Source organism: Mustelus asterias, chromosome 10, assembly GCF_964213995.1.
Source record: "Mustelus asterias chromosome 10, sMusAst1.hap1.1, whole genome shotgun sequence".
NCBI lineage: Eukaryota > Metazoa > Chordata > Chondrichthyes > Carcharhiniformes > Triakidae > Mustelus > Mustelus asterias.
In genome coordinates this window covers 4,887,748-4,903,772 of record NC_135810.1, presented here as the reverse complement: position 1 = coordinate 4,903,772, position 16,025 = coordinate 4,887,748, and the positions used below count along the sequence as shown (strand labels likewise).

The 16,025-nt window shown below is 46.7% G+C and overlaps 1 protein-coding gene across 1 annotated transcript in view; it reads left to right on the top strand.

Moving 5' to 3' along the window:
- The window catches only part of LOC144499508 (FERM, ARHGEF and pleckstrin domain-containing protein 1-like), a 308,252-nt gene extending 295,572 nt beyond the window's left edge, over positions 1 to 12,680 (top strand). The window contains exons 26-27 of the mRNA XM_078221540.1: positions 2,468 to 2,619; positions 8,165 to 12,680. Coding sequence (XP_078077666.1) covers positions 2,468 to 2,619; positions 8,165 to 8,246 — 234 coding nt within the window. The 3' untranslated portion in view covers positions 8,247 to 12,680. The remainder of the gene's footprint in view (positions 1 to 2,467; positions 2,620 to 8,164) is intronic.
- Positions 12,681 to 16,025: the final 3,345 nt, after the last annotated feature.

Below are 16,025 nucleotides of genomic sequence, written 5' to 3'. Positions count from 1 at the left end.
CTTATTCCATTTGTTTTCCACTCTTTCCCTTCCCTGTTTTCTCTCTCCGAGAGTATTTAGCTCCACCCTTTTCTCTCTTCCCACAAATTGTCAACTTTGGATTCCTTTAGCCTAATTATCTCCTTGGGGATGGGAAACAGGAGTCTGATCTGCTTCTGTGTCAGGAATCATCCTCCGCTGGGAAACTGGCTGAAGTTCAGGTTTTCCCGAGGCTGAGCCCTTTACTGACATGGAGATGGGTTTCCTGTCCAATGAAAGCCGATGGGGACAGAATAGATGCAAGTTTCACCCATGGCAACCTTCACTCCAGCTGCTGGTTGCCCTGAGAGAGAGTTTGTCTCAAAGCCTCTCACTGCGGAACAAGGAAGTGAGATCTTAGGGGAGCTAGAGAACCATGAGGGAGCAGAGAGAAGCCCCCTTCCCAGAGGGTGGCAAGAGGAGGACACCTCCATTCAGAGTCATCTTCCTCTGCCACCAATTCTTCTCCCTGTCTTAACTCCTGTTCCTCTCCTGATGAGCTAATCCATTCCAGTGCCTCACACCCCTCCGGAAGGCCATGTTGTGGAGAGCACAGCAGAAGGAGCAAGACTCTTTCAAGAGGATGTTGCAGGACATCACCGGACCTCACCAGGCACCAGACCCAGTGCCCTCTCAGTTTGCGATGCCCCCATCAGCTCTGACCCTGATGCATTGTCCAGCATCAGTGAAGAGATCACCTGAGCTATGCAACCATCTATGGATTGCTGCAAATGTCTGCATTGATGGGGGCACAACAGTCCGTGACCATCTGTCTGGAGAGTCACAGTCTCATTTGACACTGGAACAACGCCATCGCTTTGTCTGCCTGTAGACCCTGTGCTCAGGGTAGTGTCTCCTGTCCTCTGTACTGTTCACCTTCTCCTCTGGCCCCCTGATGCCTGGTGCTCTACCCTTCCTCTCTGAGCTGCTGCTCCTCATCTTTGATGGTCTTGATTTCTGAGGGTGCAGCACCCTTTCCATCAGCACTCTTCCTGGTGTTAAACCTCTGACAGTCAGCTGGTGGAGGATGAAGCTGGAGCCAATCTTTCCTCAGTGTCTATTTACTTGCAGAGTGAAACATTACAAGCACATATCTCCTAACTCAACGATGTTGCAGTGTCAGTAAGTGTCACTTTTGTGGGCAGCACGGTGGCACAGTGGTTGGCACTGCTGCCTCACAGCGCCAGGGACCCGGGTTCGATTCCCGGCTTGAGTCACTGTCTGTGCGAAGACTGCACGTTCTCCCTGTGTCTGCCTGGGTTTCCTCCGGGTGCTCCTGTTTCCTCCCACAGTCCAAAGATAAGTGGGTTAAGTGGATTGGCCGTGCTAAATTACCCCTTAGTGTCAGGGGACTAGCTAAGGTAAATACATGGGGTTTTGGGGATAGGGCCTGGGTGGGATTGTGGTCGGTGCAGACACGATGGGTTGAATGGCCGCGTCCTGCACTGTAGCTTTCTATGATTCTGTGAGTGCTTAAGTAACAACTCAGTCAAAGTTCTCCACTAGGAGTTAGTTAACACAGTTGATATACAAGGAACCTGGTGTTCAGATCCAGATAGCTGTGTCCATTCTCCGATACCCACACAATGCCAGGAATGTGATGACCCTTTGAACTTTTACTTCAAAGACTTCATAGGCTAAGACCTTTAGCCTATTAAAAACATTATTACTTACCTGCATTATAAGCTCTTCCTGCCTCTTCGCGTGACTTGCCCCAGACATGGTCCTCTGATCCCCTTAGCTGATCTGATGATGCTAAACCCTCAGGGAAATGTGGAAAACAGATTCTTAATAAGCCCACAGCAAGATTAATTGGCCTCATTGCCACTGCACTCCTCCCCCCCCCCCCCCCCCCCCCCCAAACCCCACCCCCCACCATCCCTTGGGAAAATCCAAGAGGGCGGAAAGGGAGATGGGATCTCTGGCTGTGGAATGTGGCGGTCATTTTTATACCAACCAGTCTCCACTTGGAGCCAATTGGGACTGGGAAAATCCGACTCTTGGCTTCCAAATAAAAACCTGGAAGTTGCATTCAGTGGTGTTCATAGAATCCTACTTTGTAGAAGGTGGCCATTCGGCCCATCAAGTCTGCATTGACAACAATCCCACCTAGGCCCTATCCCCGTAATCCCACATATTTGCCCTACTAATCCTGCTAACCTACGCATCCCAGAACACTAAGGGGTAATTTAGCATGACCAATTCACCTAACCTGCATGTCTTTGGACAGTGGGAGGAAACCGGAGCACCTGGAGGAAACCCATGCAGACACGGGGAGAACGTGCAGACTCCACACAGACAGTGACCCAAGCCAAGAATTGAACCCGGGTCCCTGGCGTTGTGAGGCAGCAGTGCTAACCACTGTGCCACCTTCTTGTTGTTCTTATTGTTTCCCAGTGGAAAATGTTTGGTTTGCAGCCTCTGACTATGCTGTGGATTTTTTCTTTAGGATAATCACCCGCTAGCTAGCTTGCCGCTGCTAGGCTATTCCGTCACTATTCCTGCAGAATCCGACAATATCCACAAGGACTATGTCTTCAAGCTGCAGTTCAAGTCACATGTGTACTTCTTCAGGGCTGAAAGTGAATATACGTTTGAAAGGTGAGGCATTTCTGTTTTGAAACAAGCTCATTATATCACGGATATGATGCAAATGTCTGCAGATTATTGCTAACTCTGAAGTATCTGCTGATTATTTTGTAAGGCTCCAGGTAATCTGTTCGTTCGATTAAGTTTATTTATAAGTCACCAGTATGGCTTACATTAACACTGCAATGAAGTTATTGTGAAATTTCCCTCGTCGCCACACTCTGGCGCCTGTTCGGGTCAATGCACCTAACCCGCACGTCTTTCAGACTGTGGGATGAAACCGGAACACCTGGAGGAAACCTACGCAGACACGGGGAGAATGTGCAAACTCCGCACAGACAGTGACCCAAGCCGGGAATCGAACCCGGGTCCCTGGCGCTGTGAGCAGTGCGAACCACTGTGCCGCCCCATAATGGAAATGTTAATTGCGTTTGTACATTTCTGCAGATTCACGTACAAAGAACAACAAAGAACAATACAGCACAGGAACAGGCCCTTCGGCCCTCCAAGCCCGCGCCGCTCCCTGGTCCAGGATTGAATCCTGAATCCAGGATCCCTGCCCAATTTTCCAGCCTATCTACATACCAATATCCTATCCACCGAGCTGTCCCTCACAGCTATGATGCTTTGTTCATCACAACCTATTAACTCACCCCTACCCCCCCATTCCAGACCATGTGATCTCCAGGGAGAGGCGAAAACCCAGAGTGAAAAACCCCAGGGCCAATATGGGGAAAAAAAAATCTGGGAAATTCCTCTCCGACCCCCTGAGGCGATCGAAACGAGTCCAGGAGATCACAATGGCCCCGATCGGAAAATGCTTCCCAACCCTAGTCATTTCCACTTCCACGACACCATATGAATTCCCTGCCCCTGAGACAGGTTCCCAACTATCCGCAGTCTCGCTCTGTACTGGCACCAGCAAGATGATCATAGAATGAAGCCTTGAAACGAGAAACAAGGAACAATTAGCCTGCGCCGCTCCCTGGTCCAAACTAGACCACTCTTTTGTATCCCTCCATTCCCACTCCGTTCATATAGCTGTCTAGATAAGTCTTAAATGTTCCCAGTGTGTCCGCCTCCACCACCTTGCCCGGCAACACATTCCAGGCCCCCACGACCCTCTGTGTGAAATATGTCCTTCTGATATCTGTGTTACGTAGTACGTACAGCATAGAAACAGACCATTCGATCTCGACCTATCAGCCTTTACTATTCATTTTGCCCTCATATGATCTTTGAATTTCCATTAGATGTTCCATGCATACGATAACTGACTAACCTGGGATCTTTGGGATACAATAATGAGATGTCAAGCAGCTCATAGAAATGGCTGACTGGACAGCTTTCCCTCTATTCATGGAATCATACAATCCCTACAGTGCAGAAGCATGTCCACACTGGTCAACAAAGATCTGACTACACTAATCCCGTTTTCCAGCCTTTGGCCCAAGCTCTTGAGTTTACAGCAGCACAAGTGGACGGCACGGTAGCACAGTGGTTAGCACTGCTGCCTCACAGCGCCAAGGGCCCGGGTTCAATTCCAGCCTCGGGTGACTGTCTGTGTGGAGTTTGCACATTCTCCCTGTGTCTGCGTGGGTTTCTCCGGGTGCTCCGGTTTCCTCCCACACTCCAAAGATGTGCAGGTTAGGTGGATTGGCTATGCTAAATTGCCCCTTAGTGTCAGGGGGATTAGCAGGATAAATGTGTGGGGTTATGGGAATAAGGCCTGAGTGGGATTGTGGTCGATGCAGACTCGATGGGCCGAATGGCCTCCTTCTGCACTGTAGGAATTCTATGATTCCTCTATGAACAAAGAACAAAGAACAATACAGCACAGGAACAGGCCCTTCGGCCCTCCAAGCCCGCGCCGCTCCCCGGTCCAGGATTGAATCCTGAATCCAGGATCCCCGCCCAATTTTCCAGCCTATCTACATACCAAATTAATGAAGTGAATATCTAAATACTTCTTAAATGTCACAAGAGTTTCTGAGTCAACCTCTTTATTCAGCGGGTTGTGAATGGATGAAGCTTTCAACACCAGAGAACTGTGGATGTTCAGTCGCTGAGAATACTCTCATCGGGGCCGGGGATTGACAGGGGATACAGAGATAGAGCAGGAAAATGGTATTCAAGCAGAAGATGGTCATGATCTTAGTAACTGGAGGAGCAGACTCGAGGCGGAGGGATACAAGGCCTTCTCCTACTCTTATTTCTTATGTTCTGATGTAGGTGATGTAGGAGTTGTGAATGGAATTGCGCACTGTAGTTTTAAACTTTATTAGTGTCACGAGTAGGCTTACATTAACACTGCAGTGAAGTTACTGTGAAAATCCCCTAGTCGCCACTGTAGAACCATCGGTGAACAATCACAGCAGAGGTGAGAAAACATGTGAAGAAAGGAAAGTGAGCAAAGGAAAAGAAGACTTGAATTAAATGTTAATTTTAAAACCAGCAATAATTAAATTGAGCCTTAAATTTTAATTAATTATCCAATTCTTGTACATCACTGACAGGATTAATCTCTGGATACTTTTCAAGTAATCTATTATTCTATGATTCTAAGTGTTGTAAGTTAAGTTTTTTTAAAGTTTATTTATTATTGTTACAAGTAGGCTTACATTAACACGGCAGTGAAGTTACTGTGAAAATCCCCGAGTTGCCACACTCTGGCGCCTGTTCGGGTACACTGAGGGAGAATTTATCACAGCCAATGCACCTAACCAGCACGTCTTTCGACTGTGGGAGGAAACCGGAGCACCCAGAGGAAACCCACTCGGACACGGGGAGAATGTGCAGTCTCCGCACAGACAGTGACCCAAGCCAGGAATTGAACGCAGGTCCCTGGCGCTGAGAGGCAGCAGTGCTAACCACTGTGCCGGCTCTATGTTGGGGAGTCGGTTTAGCTCAGTTGGCTGGATGGCTGGTTCGTGATGCAGAGCGACGCCAACAGCATGGGTTCAATTCCTGTACCGGCTGAGGTTATTCATGGGCCCCGCCTTCTCAACCTTGCCCCTCGCCTGAGGTGTGGTGATCCTCAAGTTAAATCACCTCCAGCCAGCTCGATCCTAGTGCTGAATACATTTTTGAAATGGGAGGTTTGCAAACATTAGTGTTTAATTTTGAATGTTACAGACTGTGTTTTATTCTTTCATGGGGTGTGGGCATCACTTGTTGCCCATCCCTAATTGCCCTTGAACCGAGTGACTTGTTAGGCCATTGCAGAGGGGTGCATTCAGAGTCAACCACATTGCCTTGGGTCTAGAGTCACATGTAGACCAGACTGGGTAGGATGGCAGATTTCCTTCGCTAAAGGATATTGGTGAATCAGAGGGATTTTCCCAACAATTAATGACAGACACCATTACAGAGTCCAGCTTTATATTCTGGATTTATTAACTGAATTCTAATTCTACCAGTCGCTATAGTGGGATTTGAACCTGTGTTCCCAAACAATGTGCCTGGGCTTTTGGATGTCCAGTGACATTACCACTGTGCCACAATCTCCCCCAAATTGTGGGAAGCCAGACATGATGAGAAGCGGATTGCGACCAAAATCACTCTTTCAGACGTAATGGGCGGGATTTTCCGGCCACACTCGTCCCGAAACCGGAAAATCTTGCTGGAGCTCAATGGAGTTTTCCACGGTCCACCCCTTGCCCGCTCCGATTCCCATGGTGGACGGAATGGGAAAATTCGCCCCTATTGCTCATATCTTCAAATCCCAGACAGGGGTGCCTTCTGTAATAAAAGATTTTCAGTTCCACATCTCCCCTCATGAGATTGGTTCACTGGAACATAGTTACCATTTCCACTCAGTATTATTTAAATTCCTGATTTTAGCCCAGGAATTTCCACCCAAGCAAAGTTGGCCACCCTAGTTTTCAAAACCCTCCAATGGCCTTGTTCCTCCCGCACTATACAACCCTTCAGAGAAATCTGCACTCCTCCAATTCTGGCCTTTTGCTCATCCACATCATTCCTGCAGAGGCCTTCAGTTTCCGGGGCTCCAAAGCTCTGAATTTCTCCCTCTGGCCCTTTCCCACTGTCAGCCTCTCCCTCCACTCCTTTCAATCGCTCCTTAAAACCAACCTCTCTGGTTACCGCCCGCCCTGACGTCTGCTGACGGGGCTCCGTCCCAGATTATGGTTGACAATCAACGAACCACTTGGACCACGGCACTTCCATGGCTGCACATGGTTCAAGAAGGCAGCTCACCACCACCTTCTCAAGGGCAATTGGGAGACGATGGCCTTATCGCTAGACTCTTAATCCAGAAACCCAGCTAATGTTCTGGGGACCTGGGTTCGAATCCCGCTACGGCAGGTGGTGGAATTTGAATTCAATAAAAAAAATATCTGGAATTAAGAATCCACTGATGACCGTGAATCCATTGTTGATTGTCAGAAAAACCCATCTGGTTCAATAATGTCCTTGAAGGAAGGAAATCTGCCATGCTTACCTAGTCTGGCCTACATGTGACTCCAAAACCACAGCAATGTGGTTAACTGTCAACTGCCCACTGGAATGGCCTAGCAAGCCACTCAATTTTGTAACAATCACTACAAAATCTCAACAAAGAAATGAAACCGGACAGACCACCTGGCATCGACTTATGTACCGGAAAAGACAACGGCAAAACAAACAGCCCTGTCGACACTGCAAAGTCCTCCTTACGAACATCTGGGGGCTAGTGCCAAAATTGGGAGAGCTGTCTCACAGACTAGTCACCAAAGATCCTTATACAGCACTTTCGAAACCCACTTCCATCTCAAAGGACAAGGGCAGCAGGTACATGGGAACACCACCACCTGCAAATTCCCCTCCAAGCCGCTCACCATCCTGACTTGGAAATATATCGCTGTTCCTTCGCAGTCGCTGGGTCAAAATCCTGGAAATCCCTCCTAAAAGGCATTGTGGGTCAACCCACAGCACATGGACTGCAGCGATTCAAGAAGGCAGCTCACCACCACCTTCTCAAGGGCAACTAGGGATGGGCAATAAATGCTGGCCTAGCCAGCGACGCCCAGGTCCCACAAATGAATATTTTAAAAATCCAGAAACTCAGCTAATGTTCTGGGAACCAGGATTCGAATCCCGCCACGGCAGATGGTGGAATTTGAATTCAATAAAAAATATCTGGAATTAAGAATCTACTGATGATTGTGAAACCATTGTCAGAGAAAAACATCTGGGTCACTAATGTCCTTTAGGGAAGGGAATCTGCTGTCCTTACCCGGTCTGGCCTACATGTGACTCCCGATCCACAGCAATGTGGTTGACTCTCAACTGCCCTCTGAAATGGCCTAATTCAAGGGCAACTAGGGATGGGCAATAAATGCTGGCCAGCCAGCGATGCCCATGTCGCACAAATGAATAAAAAAATTAGACATAAGTGATAAATGCTGGGCTATCCAGCGAAGCCGCCATCTCAGTAATGAATAAATGAAAATCGCTCCTATGAAACGCCTTGGGACTTTTTAATCGCTTTACATAAATGCAAGTTGTTGTTCATTACGTACATTTTTACTTTCATGCATCACTTTTCTCTTACCAGGTGGATGGAAGTGATAAGAAGCGCGACTAGCTCTGCTACACGTACTCGCCTACTAAGCCGCAAGGAATCTCATGCTTATTGATCACTAGAGGGGAGAAGCCCCTTCGAACCACCTCCAGCTCCAGTTATCACACGGCGATTGGACTTGTTGACCGGAATTCTTTTAAAAACAAAACACATTTATGAGGATGCTGAATACCTAACCCTAAAAAGTAAAACCAATGCCAATATCGCAATTCAATCTATTTTAGCATTATGAAAAACTGAAACGTGCATGTTTTTCTCTTCTGCTAGACCCGCCCCATGGACATCAGTTTGTTCCCGGTTGTGGGGGAGGGTGCAAAATATGTTCTGCCCAGTGTTTAAGTGAGTTTGTACACACTATATATATATATAAAAAACAACAATATTGTGTAAAGTTTACAGGAGAGTTTGAAGGAGTGCAGATCTAATCCAAGCCTAGGATTTCAGTATCTTCCTCTTTGACCTTGCATTGTCCTGAAACACAAATGCATGTATAAACTGTACTGGGCAAATTAATCAGTGGTATGCATTTTAAAGGATTGAATTGTACTGTAAGCAGGCACTAATGTTCTGAGCTGATTACATGATCTACAATTCTTTAGACCGATACGGTTTAGGTACTGATTAATACAGACTTTTGACAATCAATGCTGTTGGTTTGGAATGAGTTTATCTTTGTTGTCCCTTTAATCGATATAGAATCCCTACAGTTGCTGAAGGAGGCCATTCGGCCCATCAAGTCTGCACCGACTCTCCAACTGAGCATCCTGGCCCATGCTCAATTTAAAGAATCTCCCAACTTTATAAAGCCCCAAGTTATATGCACAGCACCATCCTGAATTGTACCCAGATACTCCACTGAACAGTAAATAACTTTGTTTTTACACTGTTGAGCTTCAGTTGCAGTCTGATTGTCACAAATAAGAGAGACCCTTGCTAAAAGGCGGGGGGCGGGGGGGGGGGGGCGGTGCTGCAGAAGGATTTGGACAGGTTAGGTGAGTGGGCAAAGAAGTGGCAGATGGAATATAATGTGGAAAAGTGTGAGGTTATGCACTTTGGAAGGAGGAATGGAGGCATAAACTATTTTCTAAATGGGAAAATGGCTTAGGAAATCAGAAACACAAAGGGACTTGGGAGTCATTGTAAAATATTTTCTTAAGGTTAACGTGCAGGTTCAGTTGGCAGTTAGGAAGGCAAATGCAATGTTAGCATTCATGTCGAGAGGGCTAGACTACAAGAGCTGCATAAAGCTCTGGTCAGACCCCATTTGGAATATTGTGAGCAGTTTTGGGCCCCATATCTAAGGAAGGATATGCCAGCCTTGGAAAGGGTCCTGAGAAGGTTCACAAGAATGATCCCTGGAATGAAGAGCTTGTTGTATGAGGAACGGTTGAGGACTCTGGTTTGGTACTCGTTGGAGTTTAGAAGGATGAGGGGGGATCTTATTGAAACTTACAGGATACTGCGAGGCCTGGATAGACTGGACGTGGAGAGGATGTTTCCATTAGTAGGAAAAACTAGAACCAGAGGGCACAACCTCAGGCTAAAGGGATGATCCTTTAAAACAGAGATGAGGAGGAATTTCTTCAGCCAGAGAGTGGTGAATCTGTGGAACTCTTTGTCGCAGAAGGCTGTGGAGGCTAGGTCATTGAGTGTCTTTAAGGCAGAGAAAGATAGGTTCTTGATTAATAAGGATCAGGAGTTTTGGGGAAAAGGCAGGAGAATGGGGATGGGAAAATATCAGCCATGATTGAATGGCGGAGCAGACTCGATGGGCCGAGTGGCCTAATTCTGTTCCTATGTCTTATGGTCTTAAAAGAAGCTGGGATGCCTTTCTGTAAAGATTCACTTCTTGCTCGACTGGCTTCTATATATAGAGAGAAAAAAAAGGTTTAAATTAATCCATTTCCATCCCCTGATATTCCTCTAGCTTCCCTTTCCAACAAGATCAGATCAATGGAATCTGAAGTTCCTCCTGCATCATTCGCAACACAAAGTTTGATTTGATTTTGATTCTGCCAAAAGGAAAGTAAGCCACATTGAGATTAAATTGTTTAAGGAATTCATAGAATCCCTACAGTACAGAAGGAGGGCATTCGGCCCATCGAGTCTGTACTGACCACAATCCCACCCAGGCCTTATTCCCCCAACCGCACACATTTACCCTGCTAATCCCCCTGACACTATGGGGCAATTTAGCATGGCCAATCAACCTAACCTGCGCATCTTTGGAGTGTGGCAGGAAACCGGAGCACCCGAGGAAACCCACGCAGACATGGGGAGAATGCACAGACAGTGCCGGAATTGAACCCGGGTCCCTGACGCTGTAAGGCAGCAGTACTTGCCACCGTGCCACCCTAGTTGGAAGTAGGAGCTAACCTAGAAACAGTTGGTATAATTTAAATCCCAGCTTGTTTCCAAGACCATTCTGGTTTTAAAAAATCTTGAGTTCTGTCGCCGCATTTTTCAGAATTTTTTTGAATGCAGAGTTTTTGTTTTTTTCTCACAGAAATGCACTTTGTAACCAAATGGGCAGTGAGCTGTAACAGACAGGAGTCTGCAATGTTACCAGGCTCGGTGAAACCTCAGTGGTGGTTGCATCATTCACGCACTGTGCTTACAGCTCACCTCCCAACAGGGACACCAATCTACTGCCGGCGGTGCAGTTTCTTGAAATTGATCTTTCAAATTCTTAGCATCTGCACAGACACGATTATATTTTATGTGCTTGTAGCCAAGTTTCAGTCTCAGAGCCAAAATGTGAAATTCACTAGCCAGCCGGGAGCTGTGATATTGATCCATTGTGTGATACTGGATTACCTATTTTCTGTTACAAGTTGAGTTATACTTTTATTTATTCAATTATTATGGAGATGTCAATGTATACATTCATCTTAAACATGGTGGAAGAGTATAATCAACAGTGACCCAATGTATCTTGGAATCCAGATTGTTAAATGTCCCAATGTGGACGTAATCCCATTATTTTATACTCCATCCACCCACCCAACCACATGGAATATCTTTGATCTGTTACCCAGAGGTATTCTACCCTGTTTTATATCATTTCAGTACACTGGGAACACTTTGCCAACCCTTGAATTGGTTAGCTTGAAGCTTCATGCAATCTATCGTTTCTTCTTGTAGCTGACTACAAGTCTTGTCCCAAGATCACTTTTGTGGTCTGGATGGGCCCCACAAGGGTAGTTCAATGAACCTGATCCATAACCACTCCATTTAAGAGCAGTAAGGACAGGACCGAATGTTTACATTAAATCCAGCTTCCTGCATTATCCCCTTCATAGAATCATAGAATCCCTACAGTGCAGAAGAAGGCCATTCGCCCATCGAGTCTGCACCGACCACAATCCCACCCAGATCCTATTCCCATAACCTCATATATTTATCCTGATACTAGGGTCAATTTAGCATAGCCAATCAACCCAACCCGCACATCTTTGGGCTGTGGGAGGAAACCCACACAGACATGGGGAGAACGTGCAAACTCCACACAGACAGTGACCTGAGGCCGGAATCGAACCCGGGTCCCTGGCGCCGTGAGGCAGCAGTGCTAACCACTGTGCCACCGTGCCGCCCTTATTCCCTTATTATTCAAAAAAATCAATTGATGTCTAACTTGAATATAACAATGTGTTCAAAGTTGTTGAGGGGATAGTGAAATTCAAAGGTGTCTACTTCACGTGGCTCTGGGGCCTTTCCAAGTCAATGGTAAAAGTTGACTACATCTCCAAAAAACAGGGGCCACTTTGGCTCCAGGTAGATCATCAATCCTTCCTGGGTTGGTTATGATCTGACTAAGGTTGTGGCCTTTCATAAGGATTCACACCAGCCATCACCTAGAGGGAGGCCTTCTCAAGGTCAATGGGGTAGAGTTGCTGAGGTAACTCAAGCTCTCGTTCCCCTCATTCTCGTCATGCTTCTTTGATGTGGGACGGAGCAGCAGATTACCCCACGCCCAACTCCCAGATACATTAAATGACTGTTGCGTGAAAAATGGAACAGAATCCTGTCCGAACCTAGGTTTTGTCCCAGGCATTGCTCCATCGACTGTTCGTCTTTGTTTCAGGCTGGTGTCTAAGGGTCATTAACTTGACTTGTCTTAATTCCATTTGTTGAAAACTGTTTTGTGCAAAAGGAAAGTTAAATATTTAACCTTGTAAAAAGCCAGTTCTGAATGGAGAATTTCTCATGTTGGAGCCAAAACGATTTTTTAAAAAATAAATAAATGAACAGGTACATCTGTGATTCAAAGGTTCCTTGGCAAGTGGGACTGCACTGGGTGACATTCACACAAAAGTGCATTTAATCAAAATAACAAAGGAATTGGAGACAGCCGTATGAACATGTTGATATGTTAAAACCATTCAGTGCAATACCACCTTAGCAACAGTCTTAAAACCTTTGCTCCAGGACGGTACCTATTTTATAAGTGGTAATAATATTGATTATACCTTTTTTTTAACCGCCTTAATCATTGCAATAAATGCTACATTTGACACCCATTGTTGTAGTAACTAATATCTAAGGATGTCATATTTTCCCGTGGTTGCATTGGGCAATATCTTGCAGCCTCTGGATTGAATCATAGAATCCCTACAGTACAGAAGGAGGCCATTTGGCCCATCGGTTCTGTCCTGACCACAATCCCTATTCCCATAACCCCGCATACTTGCGCTGCTAGTCCCCCTGACACTAGGGTCAATTTAGCATAGCCAATCAACCAACCCGCACATCTTTGGACTGTGGGAGGAAACTGGAGCACCCGGAGGAAACCCACGCAGACACGGGGAGAATGTGCAAACTCCACACCGACAGTGACCCAAGGCTGGAATTGAACCTGGGTCCTTGATGCTATGAGGCAGCAGTGCTAACCACTGTGCCACCGTGCCGTGTTGGATTGTTGGAGACCACGTGGATATGCTGGTGCACTGACCTCCCTGGGAAATGCCTGCGAAATTTCAACTTTCAATGGTCGAGTCCCTTCTTCCCGTCCCTCTCCAAGAATAGAACTGTCCCTGTTGGAGACAATATACTTGGCTGAATAGTTATCCAGACAGATTAAACCATAGTCCAACATCCGCATTCTCCCCCACCCTCCACTCACACCACCCCAGACCAGTTCCCCCTCTCGACCCCCCCAGATCCCAATCTTCCTGATGCCCCAACCATCCTCCTGACTCCCACCACCCTCAACCCAAATCCCAGACTACAATCTGACCTGACTACCCATTTCTACCTATGTTACCCATTCATTAACATTCCGCCAGGATATTTAATCTTGCCGCACAGCAGCTCGTGCTGTTTACAAAGCAAGGGGGGAATTGCCCTGGCTTCCCCCAACTCTACTGCAGTCTGATGGGGTTCTCCAAGGGAACGCTGATCTTGGAGTCATAGAGTCCCTACAGTGCAGAAGGAGGCCATTCGGCACATTGAGTCTGCTCCGACTCACAGCCTCTTACTCAGGCCCTTTTCCCATAACACCACATATTTACCCCACTAATTCCCCTCACCTATACATGTTAGGACACCAAGAGATAATTTAGCACAGCCAATCCACCTAAACTGCGCATTTTTCGGTCTGTGGGAGGAAACTGGGGCACCCAGAGGAAACCCAGCCAGACACTGGGAGACACTGTGCAGACTCCACATGGACAGTGACCCAAGCCGGGAATCGAACCTGGCTCCCTGGCGCTGTGAGGCAGCAATGCTAACCACTGTGCCACGATGCCGCAGAATTCAGAAGACACCCCATTGGAAGTATAGAGCCATGCTGGTTTGGGGAAATTTCCAGATGTCTATTGAAAGAGCAAAAATTAAAATGCTCAAATGTAATTAAAATTATGGTTATTAACAAAAATCCCACTCTGCTCAGTTTCTTTCAAGATTTGACTGGTTAGAAGATTATATTCATAAAAAGTGGGGCTTACAATTGTGCACTTGATACATAGAACATAGAAAGCCACAGCACAAACAGGCCCTTCGGCCCACAAGTTGCACCGATCACATCCCCACCTCTAGGCCTATCTATAGCCCTCAATCCCATTAAATCCCATGTACTCATCCAGAAGTCTCTTAAAAGACCCCAACGAGTTTGCCTCCACCACCACCAACGTCAGCCGATTCCACTCACCCACCACCCTCTGAGTGAAAAACTTACCCCTGACATCTCCTCTGTACCTACCCCCCAGCACCTTAAACCTGTGTCCTCTCGTAGCAACCATTTCAGCCCTTGGAAATAGCCTCTGAGAGTCTACCCTATCCAGACCTCTCAACATCTTGTAAACCTCTATCAGGTCACCTCTCATCCTTCGTCTCTCCAGGGAGAAGTGACCAAGCTCCCTCAACCTATCCTCATAAGGCATGCCCCCCAATCCAGGCAACATCCTTGTAAATCTCCTCTGCACCCTTTCAATGGCTTCAACATCTTTCCTGTAATGAGGTGACCAGAACTGCGCGCAGTACTCCAAGTGGGGTCTAACCAGGGTCCTATAAAGCTGCAGCATTATCTCCCGACTCCTAAACTCAATCCCTCGATTAATGAAGGCCAGTACGCCGTACGCCTTCTTGACCGCATCCTCCACCTGCGAGGCCGATTTAAGAGTCCTATGGACCCGGACCCCAAGGTCCTTCTGATCCTCTACACTGCTAAGAATGGTACCCTTCATATTATACTGCTGCTTCATCCCATTGGATCTGCCAAAATGGATCACCACACACTTATCCGGGTTGAAGTCCATCTGCCACTTCTCCGCCCAGTCTTGCATTCTATCTATGTCTCGCTGCAACTTCTGACATCCCTCCAAACTATCCACAACACCACCTACCTTGGTGTCGTCAGCAAACTTACCAACCCATCCCTCCACTTCCTCATCCAGGTCATTTATGAAAATGACAAACAGCAAGGGTCCCAGAACAGATCCCTGGGGCACTTGTCCTTGTATTTCAGTTGAGATGTTCCATCAAGATCCCCATCTGCTCTCTCAGGTGGACAGAAAAGATCCCATAGTAACCTTTCAAAACGTGGAACAAGTCTTCCCCCTCCCATTCCCTGGTCGATATTTATCCCACAACCAACAGACAGTTAGGTGATTATCACATTGCTGTATGTGGGAGCTTGCTGTGCACAAACTGGCTGTCACATTCCTCCATTACAACAGTGACTACACTCCAACTGGCTGTTAAAGTGCATGGGGGGAGGGAGGGGATTTTCACAGTAACTTCATTACAGTGTTAACGTAAGCCTGCTTGTGACAAATAAATGAACTTTAACTTGAAAAGGGAGCTTTGAGGTCATGAAATGCACTGTATAATGGAAGCCTTTTTCATTTCATTAATTTGTCCCCAATTATATTGTGACACTGTCAACTTGGGAAAATCTGTGAGGTGCCATTGTAAGGGCAATGAGCATGCTGCCAAGATACCGGGTTCCAAAACCAAATTGTTCTGGTTAAGTGATGCTTACATTTCTACTGAGAGTTATCGTTCTCAGTGTGATAGAGTTATTGTTTAATAATATCGTATGGCCTTGGGGGATGCAGACACGAGGTGTAGCAATGCTCTTCAGAAACAGAAGATCAGCTCCTGGCGTTTGCTGAACGCACTGGGACATTCAGACTAGGTTGGCCGAAAGAAACGGAGACCACAGATCGGGCCAGTTACAAATTCCAGAGAGGGTCTAAATGAATGGAGAGGATTCCATCACACGCCTGACTTATTTCTAGACCATAAAGTTTAAAGTTTATGTATTAGTGTCACAAGTAGGTTAATATTAACACTGCAATGAAGTTACTGTGAAAATCCCCTAGTCGCTACACTC